The sequence below is a fragment of the Scyliorhinus canicula genome, chromosome 7 (assembly GCF_902713615.1).
Source record: "Scyliorhinus canicula chromosome 7, sScyCan1.1, whole genome shotgun sequence".
NCBI lineage: Eukaryota > Metazoa > Chordata > Chondrichthyes > Carcharhiniformes > Scyliorhinidae > Scyliorhinus > Scyliorhinus canicula.
This window is the reverse complement of record NC_052152.1, coordinates 154815763-154831238: the sequence shown is the minus strand read 5'-3', so window position 1 is coordinate 154831238 and position 15476 is coordinate 154815763. Positions and strand designations below refer to the sequence as shown.

General features: G+C 40.8%; 1 protein-coding gene across 6 annotated transcripts in view; it reads left to right on the top strand.

Moving 5' to 3' along the window:
• znf217 (zinc finger protein 217) overlaps positions 1-11110 on the top strand; it is a 75655-nt gene extending 64545 nt beyond the window's left edge. For all 6 annotated transcript variants that reach the window (XM_038803112.1, XM_038803108.1, XM_038803113.1 and 3 more), the window contains 2 exons: positions 4827-4955; positions 10460-11110. In XM_038803112.1, coding sequence (XP_038659040.1) covers positions 4827-4936 — 110 coding nt within the window. In that variant the 3' untranslated portion in view covers positions 4937-4955; positions 10460-11110. The remainder of the gene's footprint in view (positions 1-4826; positions 4956-10459) is intronic.
• The last annotated feature ends 4366 nt before the right edge of the window (positions 11111-15476 follow it).

Below are 15476 nucleotides of genomic sequence, written 5' to 3'. Positions count from 1 at the left end.
TTAAATGAAGACTCTAGATTAAATTTATGCCGGTGTGTTATTGTTACAGGATTGAAAACTGGTAGCATATAAACTGCAGGAATAATTGTCCTGCTAAATCTTTAGCTCCCTTTTCATATGTTTTGAATGAGAGTGTGTCACTGATCCAACCTTCACTTTACACTTGATAATGTAGGCAGGCAGGGAACGCTAAATGTCTTCTGAGCCCAAAGTATTTTTGAGCACTTGAATTATAGAACAGGTCTTGTTGGTCTGTGACAGCATTCTCTGGGGCAGACTACTGTGTTGGATGGAAGATCAGGAGTGACATGGGAAATGCATTATGCTCAGCAAACTTGATTAGACCATGATGTTTCCAATCACTGCTTGTTCATCTCACTGAATTTTTTTTTTTGCCCGGAGGAGACGGGAAAGTTCTGGTGCCACTCATTTCTTCTTTTTTTTTGCATCAGTTGTCCCTATCAAGGTGATGCCATTCCATCTTGCCTGACTTGCTGCTTGATGAAGCTGGTTGATGTCTGAAAAATAATACCAGCTGCTTAAAGGATCATGCCTGACAAGAGTGTGATGCTACTGGAGAGACATATCAAGCTTGTGGCTTTTAATTTAATGCAATTTATTCATACTTGCAGTCTTGCACTTTTTATGGGCTGCCAGCACTGATGACATTGAAGGCTGACAAGTAGTCATGCCGAGACTCATAGTAGCCAGAGAGGGCCCTCACATATCAGAAATGCTAATGACATCTTCCTATCCTGAATTTTTAACGTGATCATTTCTCCTGCTGTTTTCTGGTCATTATGTTACTTGGGACACATGCAGGGCATGGGGATGGTGTCAGACAATGAAAAACTGATTATTGTTGCTCAGCAACTGTTCATACTTCCAGAAGTGGGATATTTTCAGGATAAAAATCACACGGTACCATTGGTAGATGTAGCTTCGCTGATGAGGTATATGTTTATCAATAATCTGCTTTGGAGGGCATGGTTGGAAATTTGTATGATTTTAGTAATTTAAGGTGCCGTTTCTAGCATTGGTGAGTTCTGTAGCTCCAGCAGCATCTTTTTCACCCGTGGAATTTTACCTTCCCAAACAAATGCCGAGACCTCTGCGTTCACCTTTTTGAAGAAAACTTGGTAATAAAAATTGCAACACTGGAAAAGAAACAAAAACCTCAGGAGGACCGTCATTTTAACGGTCTGTCCTGCCCCGCCAATGACAACGGGAGCGCATCCCAACACCAAAAATTCCCCCTCATCTGTTCTACCATCCGCTCCAAATTCAGTTTATGCAGCTCCCACTCCCGTGCCACCTGGATACCCAAATATCGAAAGCTCCCTCCTACCACCTTGAACGGCATCTCACCCAGTCTCCTCCTGTCCCCTCGCCTGGATCGGCAATACCTCACTCTTGCCCATATTCAAATTGTATCCCCTGAAAACCGGCCAAATTCCTCTAATATCCCCATGATCCCTCCAATTACATACAGCGGGTCTGATATGTACAGCAGGTCGTCCGCGCAGAGAGAGACCCTATGTCAGAGGTGGGCAAACTTTTCCGTGCAAGGGCCACATTCAGAAATTCACAATTTTAAAGGGCCGCATAGTATATTAAGTAAAATAATTAATATTTAAAATAGCCAAAATAAAAGGTTTTTAAAGAAAAAAAAAGCAATTAATTTTTATTAATATTTTAAAGTAGAAACTTCACATGAAACATGTTGTGCCGAGCAATGATCACCCTACTCAAGTCAACGTATCCACCCTATACCAGTAACCCAACAGCCCCCCCCCCCCCATTAACCTTAAAATTTAAAAAAAAAATTAAAAAAACAAAAATTTTTTTTTTTTATTAAACAAAATTTTTTTTAATGACTTGATCTTGGGGGGCCGCATGCGGCCCGCGGGCCGTAGTTTGCCCACCCCTGCCCTATGTCTACATTTAACAGGGAGATCGGCCTTTATGACCCACAGTTTTCCGGGTCCTTATCCTGTTTTAAAATGAGGGAGATCGCGCCTGTGACAACATTGGGGGTAGGACCCCCAGGTTCTTGCTTCGTTGAAGGCCCTTACCAACAGCAGTCCCAACATGCCCGAGAACTTCAAGCAGAAGTCCCCTTCCAGTCCCAAAGCCTTACCTGATTACATCGCCTCCAACTTCAAACTCCTCCATTACTTCTACAAGCCCGATTTGGGGGGCCCCCCCTAGCCCTCCACCCACTCTTCGTTCACATACGGGAACTCCAACCCTCCCAGAAGCCTCCTCATCCCCTCCTCCCCGACTGGAGGTTCCAACTTACACAATTTACTGTAAAACTGCCTAAACGCCCATTCACCCCTGCCAGATCCAGGACCGTATTCCCTCCTGTGTCCTTCACTTTCCCAACTTCTCTCACTGCCTCCTGCTTCCTCAGCTGGTGCGCTAACATCTTGCTCACTTTCTCCCTGTATTTGTATACCGCACCTCTCCACCTTCGCAGCTGCCCTACTGCCTCACCAGTGGTTACCAGCACAAATTCCATTTGCAGTCTCTGGCATTCCTTTAGCAGCCCTTCTTTCGGGGTCTCGTATCTCCTATCCACCTGCAGGATTTCTACCACTAACCTTTCTATCTCCACCCGTTCCGCCTTTTCCCTGTGCACCCAAATCAAAATGAGCTCCTTCCGCTTCTTCCCCCCCCCCCCCCCCCTGACCACTGCTTTCAGTGCGTCCCAGACCGTACCTGTTGAAACCTGCCTCCCCCCCCCCCCCCCTCTGACCACTGCTTTCAGTGCGTCCCAGACGGTACCTGTTGAAACCTGCCCTGTGTCATTAATCTCAACATACCCCTGGATCGCCTTCCTCACCTGCTCGCACACCTTTCCCTGCGCTAACAGTCCCACATGCAACCTCCATTGTGGGCACTGCCCCCACCCGCATGGTCCGACACGACTATAGGTGAATACTCGACATCCCGGCCAATGTGTTATTTACCACAAAAAAATCTATTTGTGAGTACACTTTGTGCACATAGGAATAAAAGGAAAATATTCTTTCGCTGTCGGCTTCTCATATCTCAAGGCCCCCCCCCCCCCCCAATGTACTCCACGAACCCCCGGAAATCCTTAGCTGTAGCCAACTCCCTCCCTGACCTGTAACAATAGAGTCCGCCTCTATATTTCCCACCCCGAACACCATATATTTCCCACCTCGAACGCCAGTTCTTTCACAGGGTTTCCTGCGATGTAGGGACTCTATGATATAAAGAACAGAGCTCTCCTCCCTCTCCCCGCCCCCGCCCCCATATTTTTCTTTCTTTCATCGAGGTTTAATTAAAATGTAAATAGAGCTATATTGTTTTAATGAAGACAAATGCAGCAAGAAGAGAAAAACTAAGTCAGGAAGAGTTCACAGCTGGTTAACTAATTGCACTTGGGAAGACTGAATTGGTGAGTTAAATTTGCTGAAAGTGAATATGGATGATGCTTGTTTGAGGACAGAATTTAGTCCTTAGTGGTCAGTAGTATTTGGTTATTGGGAGTGCTGACATGATTAATAGCCCCTTTTACTTCTTCTTGACGCAAAACTCCTGATCACTCTGCGGCTCAGCCTGGGCAAACGATCCTGGGACTAGACTTCATTCAGGAATTGCTTCCTTCTACTTTTTTTTTCATTCTTTGTTTATATGAGGGTTTTTCCCCGTAAAACCTGGTAGGATACCATTTCCAATTAGCTATATTGGGTCAATCTGAACTCAGTTGTGTCCATTGATCCTTCTGGAGTGGTCTAACTTGTAGTTTGATGTTCTGCTTGTCTCATGAATTTTTCAGCAAAAATGGAAAGTAGTATTTTTATTCCGTTTGCCCGTCCTAACAAATATCTCGTACTGCTGAGTTGGTTTAGGATTAAACCTGGAGTATCTTGTCAGTATAGGCGAGTACCAAATGTAACAGCCAAGATTTATTTGTTCTTATTGTTTCAAACAGAAATTATTTTGCCAGAAAGCTAATTGAATGGACGTAATTCTAATTAATTATACTATGATGTCTGGAAAAACTAAGAATTTTTGTATTAAGCTTGTAAACGGAACTAAAAAAAGATGACATTAGCTTTCATGCACCAGGATTGATGGTAATGGATGAAGTTGTACAGAATGAAAGAGTGAGCTTGAGTCTATTTAGTATCCTGTCATGACATCAGGATCCCCAAAATATGCCAATTAAATACATTTTGAACTGTATTCACTGTGGCAGCAAGTTTGTGTCCAGCAAAGTACTGCAAACATTAATGAGAGAAATCACAGTTGGTTGAACAAATATTGGCTAAGACATTAGGACAACTTCCCTTTAACTTACTGGAACCTTTTGTATCCACCAGAATTCAGCACCTCATTGGTCATATAACGCCACCTTCTGTGTTGCACTGAAATGTCAGCCTAGATTTCATACAACAGTTTTGGATGAAGCTGACCTGAGTGTGATTGCTGTCACTGAGCCCCGTTTAGTCCTCATCTAGTGTGCTAATTGAAAAATTTACCTTGTTATGTACCAAAAATGCTTGCATTTGTATAGTATCATGAGTCTCTCTTATATACAAGAGGCCCATGCACAAAACAAAGCACTTTTGGAATGCAGTGACTGTTGTTTTTTGCTATTTGCGGCACACTTGGTTATCTCTCGGGTAGTTTTGGGAAGGAGGCGGAAAGAAAAGTGTTCAAAAAGCATGTTAGATTTTGGTTAATTGCATCAATATTTTAATAATTGGGTTATTTTGTACATGAAAGCATGTACATAATGACTAATTAAGAAGAATTCTCCCAGTTTTAACCTATTTCATTTTATATAGGGAAGAGGCCTTTCCAGTATCTGCAGCATTCGAACAGCATGTCGCAAAAAAGGAGCATTAATCATTCTCACAGTGGATCTTTAGACAAGAAAGAGTATATGACCCAATGAAACCTGTCAATGGAATAAGGTAAATATGTAACTGAAAGGAACTTGTTCGTCTCTTGCGTCCAGTAAATTGGATTGACGTCTTGCTGCGCTGTCTATTTTAATAAAGATAACATATAACCAGACACTAGCATCTATTATTTATATAATTAAGAAAGCTGCATGTTGATTTGACATTTTTGATGTTCAAAGAATGGCAAGTACACAGTTTGAGGTGAAGCTGTGTTCGAAAACATTTAAGGAAGTATTTTGACAGCATTTGTAAAGTTTGTTTCGTAAACTGTTTGACAAATCCCTTTCTGGGAAAGAGCTATGAGGCATCGGGACAGAATCTGAAAGTAGGCCAACATGTACTGTCAAGTTTAAGGTTTAGGTGGGATGGGTGCATAAAGCAGTGAACAATGTAGCAGTAGCTGAGAACAGGCTTTTTGGTGGTGGTGTGAGACTGGGGAATAAATAATGTGAAATAAGGAAATGGCAGAGGATTTGAACAACTATTCTATATCTAGTTTCACAGTGGAAGACGCCAAAGCATCCCAATAATAATAACAGTAGAAAACCAAGGGACAAATCCCTACACTGGAGAACAAAGTACTAGTAATAAGACACTGGTCTGCATTCTAGGGTCTGAAAAGATATGGCTGCAGTGATGGTGAATGCATTGGTTGTAATCTCACAAAATTCCCTCGGTTCTGGAAAGGTCCCGACAGATGTAAAAAATTCAAGTGTGACATCTTTATTGAAGAAAGGAAGGCACAGAAAGTAGTGATCTCCCAAAATTCCCTAGGTTCTGGAAAGGTCCCGGCGGAGAGAAAAAACGCAAGTCATCAGGAAGGCACAGCAAGTAGGACACAATAGGCCTCTATCTCGGTCATTGGGGAAAGTGCTGGAATCCATTTATTGAGGAGATAACAGCGCGACATTGAGAAAATCAATAAAATTACGCATGAGTCAACATTTTTATGAAATAAATTATATTTGACAAATTTAGAGTTCTTTGAGGATGTGACAAATGGGGTGAATAAGGGGGAATCAGGAGAAATTGCGTATTTGAATTAAAAAACAAGCATTCAACAAAGAGCCACATAAAAGGTTACTACATAATACAAGAGCTCAGGGCATTGCAGGTAATACATTAGCATTGATGGGATTGACTGACAGGAAATAGTCGGATTAAATGGGTTATTTTATGTTGACAGACTGTAGCTAGAGGGTACCTCAGTGCTCAGGCCTGGCCCATAACTTCCTGGTTCCCAACATTGCATTTGTCGGGTTCTCCAAACATGCGCTGGGGAGTCCCTCTTGGAAGTTCCAAGGCAAGGTGTTAACCATCAAATGGTCCAGAAGGGCTTACTTCCCCATGACAATTAATTGTACTAGACTGGGAATCAGCTGACCAAGTGATTTTTAAATCCCTTACTTCAGATGGTTCTGCTAGCTTTGGACTTCGGTTCCTTAGATAGTTAAGGCTCGGCCACTGAATTTGTGGAAGGCAGAGTTAGACTGATATTTGATCTACAATTTAAAGTTGGGGGTGGGGAGGGGGAAGGGTGGTCAGGACAGTGAAGTTAAGCAAATGATAACTAAAGATAGAAAAATACAAGAGTAAGTAACCAAAAATGTAAAAAACAGTTAGTAAAAGCTTTTTATAAATATTTAAAGAAGAGTTAACAAGTAAGTGTTGGTCCTATAGAAAGTGAGCGTGGGGAATAAAAGGAGATGGCAGATGAATTGAAAAGAGATTTTGTATCGGTCCTTGCATTGAGGATACAAGTAACATCCCAGAAGCAGCTCTAAATCAGGAAATGGAAGAGAGTGGGGAACTCGATGAAACTTCTGATCACCCAGAGACGTAGTTCTTTTTTTAAAATCTTTTTATTGGCATTTTCAAAATTACATAAATAGCTGTTCGTTTTCATTTATTGTAAAGTCACAAAAGGTTCCTTGGGTTTCTCTATTAACAGTCTGTTGCTGACTGGCTGGCTCAGCCTCCAATCCTCCCTATCTCTCCTCGATTTCCCCCCCCCTTCACTGCTGTTCCCCAATTTTTTTTTCTTGCTGGGTTTTGCTACCTTGCCTGCCCCTGCCACTCCCCAGTCCTCCCTCGCTTTCCTCTTCCTATATTGTCCTGGCTATTTCTCCCTGGCTACTGGCTATTTGTTTATTTATGTGTTGGCCACAAATAGGTCTTTGAACAGTCGGGTGAATGGCTCCCATGTTTTGTGGAAGCCCTCTTCCGATCCATGGATGGTGAATTTGATTTCTTCCATTTGGAGAAATTCTGATGGGTCGGACAGCCAGTCTGCAGTTTTAGGTGGTGCTGCTGATGGCCCACCAAGCAGGATTCTACGGTGGGCGTCAGGGAGGCAAAGTCAAGGGCATCTGCCCTCCACCCCATGAAGAGATCTGGCTGGTCTGATACCCTGAGAACCGCTACTTTCGGGCATGGCTCCACCCTCATCCCCACCACGTTGGACATTGCCTCGAAGAAGGCTGTCCAGAACCCAGCGAGTCTGGGGCAAGACCAGAACATGTGGCTGTGGTTGGCTGGGCCTCCTTGGCACCGTTCACATCTATCCTCCACCTCCGGGAAGAACCTACTCATTCGGGTTCTGGTCGAGTGGGCTCTATGTACCACTTTTAGCTGCGTTAGGTTGAGCCTTGCGCGTGTGGAGGTAGAGGGTTTATTTTTTTTTAAGAATACCCAATTCATTTTTTCCAATTATGGGGCAATTTAGTGTTGCCAATCCACCTATCCTGCACATCTTTTGGGTTTGTGGGGGCGAAACCGGCACAAACACAGGGCGAATGTGCAAACTCCACAGGACAGTTACCCAGAGCCAGGATTGGACGTGAGACCTCGGCGTCGTGAGGCAGCAGGGCTAACCCCCTGCACCACCGTGCTGCCCTCTATGGATGTAGAGTTGACCCTGTGCAGTGCTTTGGTCCAGAGTCCCCACCCTATTTCGAACCCCAAGTCTTCCTCCCATTTCCTCCTTGTGTCCAGTTCGGTGTTGGCCCTCTAGCAGCCGTTCGCACATGTCACTACAGTTCCCTCTGCCAAGGATGTCTGGATTAATTGGTTTTAATTTTGCCAGACTCCCTAGAAGCTCCCATTAGGTTGAAAGACGGCAAATGTAACAGTTATTTAAAAAACGTGGGGGGTGGTGCGGGGGAGAGACAGAAAGCAGGAAACTACAGGCCAGTTAGCTCAACATCGATCAAAGGGAAAATGTTAAGAAGCTATTATTAAAGAAGTCACAATGGGGCACTTGGATCAGAGTAATTAGGCAGATTCAGCATCCTCAGAACGCCAATAGGTTGGTTAAACATGATTTCCCTTTCACAAATGCACTGCACTGAGATTTCTAGAAGGTATTTGATAAAGTGCCATATCAAAGTTTTATTGCTGAAAATAAAAGCTTATGGTGTCGGGATAACATTGGCATGGATAGAAGATTTGCTGGCTAACAGGAAGCAGAGTCATGAATGGTTATTTTCAGGCTGGCAAAATGTCATGAGTGGTGTGCCAGAGGGATCAGTGCTGGCACCCAAAAGATATAGCTATATTAAATGAGTGGGCAAAGATCTGGCAAATGGGAGTATAAAATGTGAAATTGTCCATTTTTGCAAGAAGACTAAAAGAGAAGCACATGTATAAATGGTGAGCGATTACAGAGCTTTGAGATGCTGAGGGATTTGTGTGTCTTAGTGCATGAATTGCAAAAGGCTAGTATGCAGGTACAACAAGTAATTAGGAAAGCTGATAGAATATCATCTTTTAATGTGAGAAGAATCAAATACAAAAGTCGGGAGGGTATGCTTCAATTGTACAGGGCACTTGTGCAACCACATTTGGAGTACTATATTAATAATAATAATCGCTTATTGTCACGTTTAGGCTTCAATGGTCTCCTTGTTTAAGGAAGATATCAAATCGTAGCTGGAATGGGTGGGGTGCCTCATGAGGAAGGGTTGGATTGGCTAGGCTTGTATCCGCTGGAAGAAGAGTAAGAGGCAACTTGATTGAAACATACAAGATCCTGGGGGTATTGACAAGTTGGATGTGAATATGTTTTCAATTTACTTTGAACTATCTTTTTTTTCTTTTAAATTTAGATACCCAATTATTTTTTCCAATTAGGGGCAAATTAGCGTGGCCAATCCACCTACCTTGCACATTTTTGGGTTGTGGGGGTGAGACCCACGCAGACACTTGGCGAGTGTGCAAACTCCACATGAGACAGTGACCTGGGGCCAGGATCGAACCTGGGTCCTCGGTGCCGTAAGGCAGCAGTGCTAACCACCGCCACCGTGCTGCCCTTACTTTGACTATCTAAATTCAAATGTCCAAGTCAGATTGCCTTTCTTATTTTCAAAACTTACTCTGCGCAGTTTGCACTCTTCCAGGACATCAGAATACCACATGGCTCGCAGAAAAAAATATTTAGGACGCCATATCCTTATCAGCCACATGGGTTTAATACCAACATTGGTATTCTCTGATCTTGAGGTCAATAAGAGCTTGGAACAGATCAGCTATTTGACTTTTGTGTTCTTTTTGCATTGTACAAGCCTGAAATTGAAAAGAAAAAGGAGTTGCACTTGATGCTTTTCATGAGCATCTTACATCTCCAAGCACTTCACAACCAATGGAATACTTTTGAATAGTAGTCACTGTGTAATGTATGGTAATGAGGGGGAAAAATGAAGTTATAAAGTTCTCTAAATGCTGACCTTCAAATATTGTCTGACTTAGAGAAAATATAATGTTTTTTAATTTGGTTAGCTGTTTAACTTCTAGCAGGTACACTGCCTACTGGGCTGAGCATGAAGAGCATTAGGTTCTGCTCTCCCCCCCCCCCCCCCCCCCACACAAATCAATCAGCATAAATGACAATTATGCACGGCATCCTTCTGATGCAGGTCTCTTAATCTGTGGAGTTGTTAAATTTAGATACCCACGGTAGCATGGTGGATAGCACAACTGCTTCACAGCTCCAGGGTCCCAGGTTCGATTCCGGCTTGGGTCACTGTCTGTGCGGAGTCTGCACATCCTCCCCGTGTGTGCGTGGGTTTCCTCTGGGTGCTCCGGTTTCCTCCCACAGTCCAAGGATGTGCAGGTTAGGTGGATTGGCCTTAGTGTCCAAAATTGCCCTTAGTGTTGGGTGGGGTTACTGGGTTATGGGGATAGGGTGTTGACCTTTGGTAGGGTGCTCTTTCCAAGAGCCAGTGCAGACTTGATGGGCCAAATGGCCTCCTTCTGCACTGTTAATTCGATAAACTTATAAATAAAGCAAACAGTTCTAGGTGGTGAACATTTTAAAATTCCAAACCTCAAAAAAGATTTAAACAGATATTACTGCTGAGTAGGAAGGCATTTCTCTGCGGCCAACCTTCAGAATAAAACGGTCATAAAATGCCAATTGCAAACTTGAATTTCCCTATTGTTTTCTAGCTGCCTGTTTGTTAGAGTTCTGATTGTCCAACTGTTTTCTAACAAGTTTTGTATATTCTTGACCCCAGATCTGTTGAAAGCTGTGAATGGAATACTCTTTCTGCATCAAGAGTTGATTTTTTTAGGGTGCCAACTACCCACTGGTGAAATCTGACAGCACCTGAAGTACAAGATCCACCTCAAATAAGCTGTGATTTGTACATGTATAGAACACTACTATTCCATTCATTTTGGGTTACATTTTTGTTCTGTTCAAACCTACAGTTGTAAGCAGAAACTATATAATATATATAAATATATATATTTACAAAATAACTTGTATTCCATTTTGATTATGAACTTGAAATTGTACTGTTTCTAATTGTCAACTGTTCCTTTTTTTGCAATAACTACATTGCTTGGCACTAATAAATGAGTTGGGGGCCATCATTTCTGCAATGTCAGGCTTTAGATTTTTTTTTGTTAAATTTTTCAAACCGAAAATGAATTTTGGTACCTGATATTGACATTTCTGGGAAATTGTATAACTGTTATTGAGCTTTTTCTTTACATTGAAAAATGAGCAATAAATTGTATGACCTGTGGTAATGCTTCTAGCATCAGTCTTCCAATAGTCTCTTTATATTCCATTTGGATTTTGGCAGCACAGCTGTGGCAAGCAATACTTCTACCCTTAATTGCTGTAAGTTGTAATATTACTAAATCTTTTATTTGGAACACTATTCGTCTGCAACAGAGCCTTGATTCTTTATAATTTATATTCATAAGTATACATGAGATGCATTAAATATGATTGTCCATTGCGCAGTGCTCTTGAAATTACACAGCAGTGTTGCATTATCACAATAAGTACTACCTGGTAGACAGTTAATGCATTGCGTAGGAATAACTTGGGAATCTCTTCAAAATCACACGTGGCAGATTGCAACAAACACATGCATATCACATCGGGCCGGGGCGGCACGGTGGCGCACTGTTTAGTACTGCTGCCTCACAGCGCCGAGGACTCTGGTTCGAACCTGGGTCGCTGTCCGTGTGGAGTTTGCACAATCCACGTGTTTGCGTGGGTCTCACTGCCACACCCAAAGATGTGTAGGATAGGTGAATTGGCCACGCTAAATTGCCCCTTTAGTTGGGGCGGGGGGGGGGGGGGGGGGGGGAGAGAATTGGGTACTCTAAATTAAAAAATAAAATCACATCAATATTTCAGAATAATACTTCAGAAGTACATTTATATTTTTAAAAAATTGACAACACAGCAAAGTGGCAATTTGATGCAGTTTGAATTCACATAATTTGAAGGGGCCTATGCATATACAATTTCTCTTTCCTTTGCTCAATTTCAGAGCAAGTGTTTCCATAAGTTGAGTATATATATATATAAGATCAAAGTTCAGGAAGGGGGTGGCGATGCACTGTTGAGGATCTCTTGTATGCTTTGACTTTTCATTAGGTTAATTATGCAAGTTTTTTTGATTCTCCGTGGCCGATATTTTTGGGCCTCTCCCTTCCCCAGGTGAAACATTGCTTCAATTTCTGATTACCGTGTGATTATTCAACGTGCCATAGCGGTGTCTAGTTTTAATAACCCTTCAAGCTGTAGAATTTACAGATTCTGAAAAAATATGTTCTGGTCTGGAGATGTGTAACTGAGCATAACTTTAATTAAGAATAAGCAAAATCATTGGCATAAAAGTTTAACTATTTGAACTAAAATGTTAATTCGATGAAGAACTTTTTTTGGTAAACTACTGACTACACTGCAAGTTAGCTGACATTTTAATTTATTTTTAAAAAGAACAAAACCGTAATCTAATGATTCAGCTAAGGAAGAATTTCCAAAGTTTGATGTTTTCTAAAATAAAGCTACAGATTTGACGTACTAGAGTAGAGGGGTGGTGGTACTGATTTTATCATTTAAACATTCCTACTGTTATAATGAGTTTAGTTTTCTTAACTGAGAAAGTAATGTTGCACAACAATTGATGAGAGCTATACTGTCTGTACACCTTAAATTGTTGGTTAGTCATTTTGCACTAGGTCTTAGTAGCAAAGTTATTGCTGAAACCTTACTAATGGGCAACTGCGAAGGGGACGATGTATAAGTGCATTTGTTTGTCATATTTAATACTTGCCAAAATCGGTGCATATTTTTGCCTGCAGCATATCTATCAATTGTATTGTCCTCATGTGCTACATCTGTTTTTTGATGGGTGTATGTATATTAACAGTTCTAATTTTAATATACTAGAATAAGTAATGCTTACCACAGCTATGTTTAAATCTACTGCATTGGGTGAAATTCCGTGAATTGAACTTTTTTGATGCATTGTTCTGCTACATTTAAAATGTTTAGTTGAAAAGAAGTGTTGCCGTTTATGTAGCTGAAAGATAAAATCAGTAATTCTATTGAAGACATTTATGTAGCTGAAAGATTAAATCAGTAATTCCATTGAAGACTATCTGTTTACTGAACTTGCCATCTTTGTGTGCAGTATCCTAAGGAGACAATCCTAATTTTGAAGATACATTACATTGTACTTTAGTTCGGTGAAGATGGTGTTTTGATTGACTCATCATTTGAGACATTATTTATGTCTCCGAATTGAGCTTCTCAACTCACTTTATGATTTGCAATTTTGGCTGGGAATAAGGGTATTGGGAAGTTTCAAATAGGCTGTAAATGAACATTTGCTACAACTGATTCAAAATGATCAAATTAACAATATTGAAATGCACTAAGTTTTTCTTTTAAGGAAGGACAGAATGAACAGAGCTGTGATTATTGTAACATTCAAATGGAATTCAACAAATGGAGTGAGACTATGGAAGAATTTAGTGTTTTTTTTCTTTCTAAGCATTATCTAACTTAAATTTCAAGGGACAACGGAGACCAAGGATAGGAATGACAATTTGTATATACTGTACTATACAACGTACTAGTTCTGTACCCTGGGGAAGAAATTGTGCACATAGAAGTAAAATTCCAGGTAGTTTTGTTTTGAACTGGGTAAGGGACCTGTTTTCAATTCCATTGTGAAATTAGGCTGGGTATATTGCCCCCAGTTGTTTGGATTTTCCAAATGTAAATACAGCAAACTTTAATATTGCATTTCAGTACAGTGGGGCTGCTAAACTATTTGCTGTTCATTTTGTACATTTTGGGTGAATGGGATTATTTTTGTTGGATTCCAAGTGTTTTTTTATGAAGTAAATTAAGCTTTTGGTTAGCTTTAGTTTTTTTAAGAATTGGATAACATTCTGACTTGTGTTTCCTTTAAATGGATTAGTTGAAAGCAATCTGTATTCATATCTTGGTGCACAACATGCACAGAACATTGGTATATGCTTTATCAGCTCTTCAAATGCTGCTGACATGATAATGGAACCATTGGAAGACTGTGAAATTTTGCTTAGATTTACTGTACCTAATAGTTGTGCTTCAACTGTGAAAGCGCCTAAAGTTTATAAAAAGCAATTTTTAAATTTCCCATTTAAGCATCCTGGTGATATACAAATGAGAAACTAGCTATGCAGCAGGAAGGTGTGTGTGAGTGTGTGTATGTATGTTAGGCTTATAGTCTGCTCTAATACTTTAAGCAGTACTTCTGAATTGTGCAGTGTGCCTTACCAAGAAACCAAACTCTTAATTTTCTGAGAAAAAGACTGCTCAATCTGTTGAGCATTTATGTTTTTGGTTTGGGGTTTGTAATATTGACACTACTGACCTCCTGTGACCGTGGATTCTGATTTTTCTTTTCCCGGAGAAGACTGAGCCATATGTACATGTGCTAGAAAATGTTATAGTTGCACTTTTTATGCACATTTTTGAAATTGTTATGCATCACATACAGGGGTGGGGCTAACAGTTGCTTGTTTGATCTGAATATAAAATTGTTGCTTGAGGGTACATGCTGAATTCATTCATTCCTATTCCATTGAATTTTGGGTATATTCTTTTACAATGCAATTCATAGGGAATTTCAACCTTTTTTGGATCCCTCAGTGTTACAATATTAGAAAATGAAAGTTTGTGTTGTAGTTGGGCACACTGTAGTATGCATATTAAGGTACATCTTATTTAATTTTGTTTCTTGTATTTATTACATATTTGGTTCTTTTTGATTTCCTTTTAAAATCATGTTCAACCATACATTAGTGTTTCAAACTGTCTCTAATTTTAATTTATGATGTACTGTTGTTTGATGTACATTCATCCAGTTTTGGAATATATATATATATGGTGTTTTTCATCCCGTGGTTCTGTTGGAGTTCATTTTTTTCTCTCCTGAAGTTATTGCTCTCCCCCCCCCCCCCAAAAGCTTTGCGTTTGCAAAGCTTGCGTTTTCTTGCCGCTTCACATGATTCTGTAGTTTTAATCAGGTTTGTTGTCACCTTATCGTGCAATTTGGCACATAAATAAATTTGCACTGAAGTAATTATACACAATCGCAAAAACATTTTTGAAGTACACGTGGTCTGTTAATGTATTTATCCCTTTTTCCAATGAAACTTTGAATATATCACAATTGTGTTGCTGTGGCTGCAAACTGCCAATTGTATGCAATTGTATTTTCAACTGTAACTGGATCAAGTTATCAAATCGTGACCTTCTGTTAGGGCGGTGGGTGCTGTGAAGACAGATTGGTAAATCATGAGGGTTCTTGACCACTGGATAGGAAAAAACTGCTTCCACTCGTGAAACGGAGAGAACAAGAGGGCACAGGTTTAAAGTAATTAGTAGAAGAAGCAAAAGTGATGAGGAAAACCTTTTTTGCATGTGTTCTGCCTGAGGCAGGTGGAGGCAAGTTCAGTTGAAGCATTGAAAAGGGAATTAGACTGTTCTCTGAAAAGAGAGAATTGCAGGTTTACGGCATGAAGGCTGGGGAATAGCATTAGGTGACCTCATTTTGGAAAGATGATGTAGACATGGTGGATCAAATGGTGGCCACCTGTACCATAACAATTCTATGAGTGGGTGGTAAGGTTTAAGAGCCCTGTCGGTTCCTACCAGTCATTGACTTCTTCTGAAAAATGCACTGTGGGGCTGATGGTAATGGACTCATGATTGAATAAAACATTTCA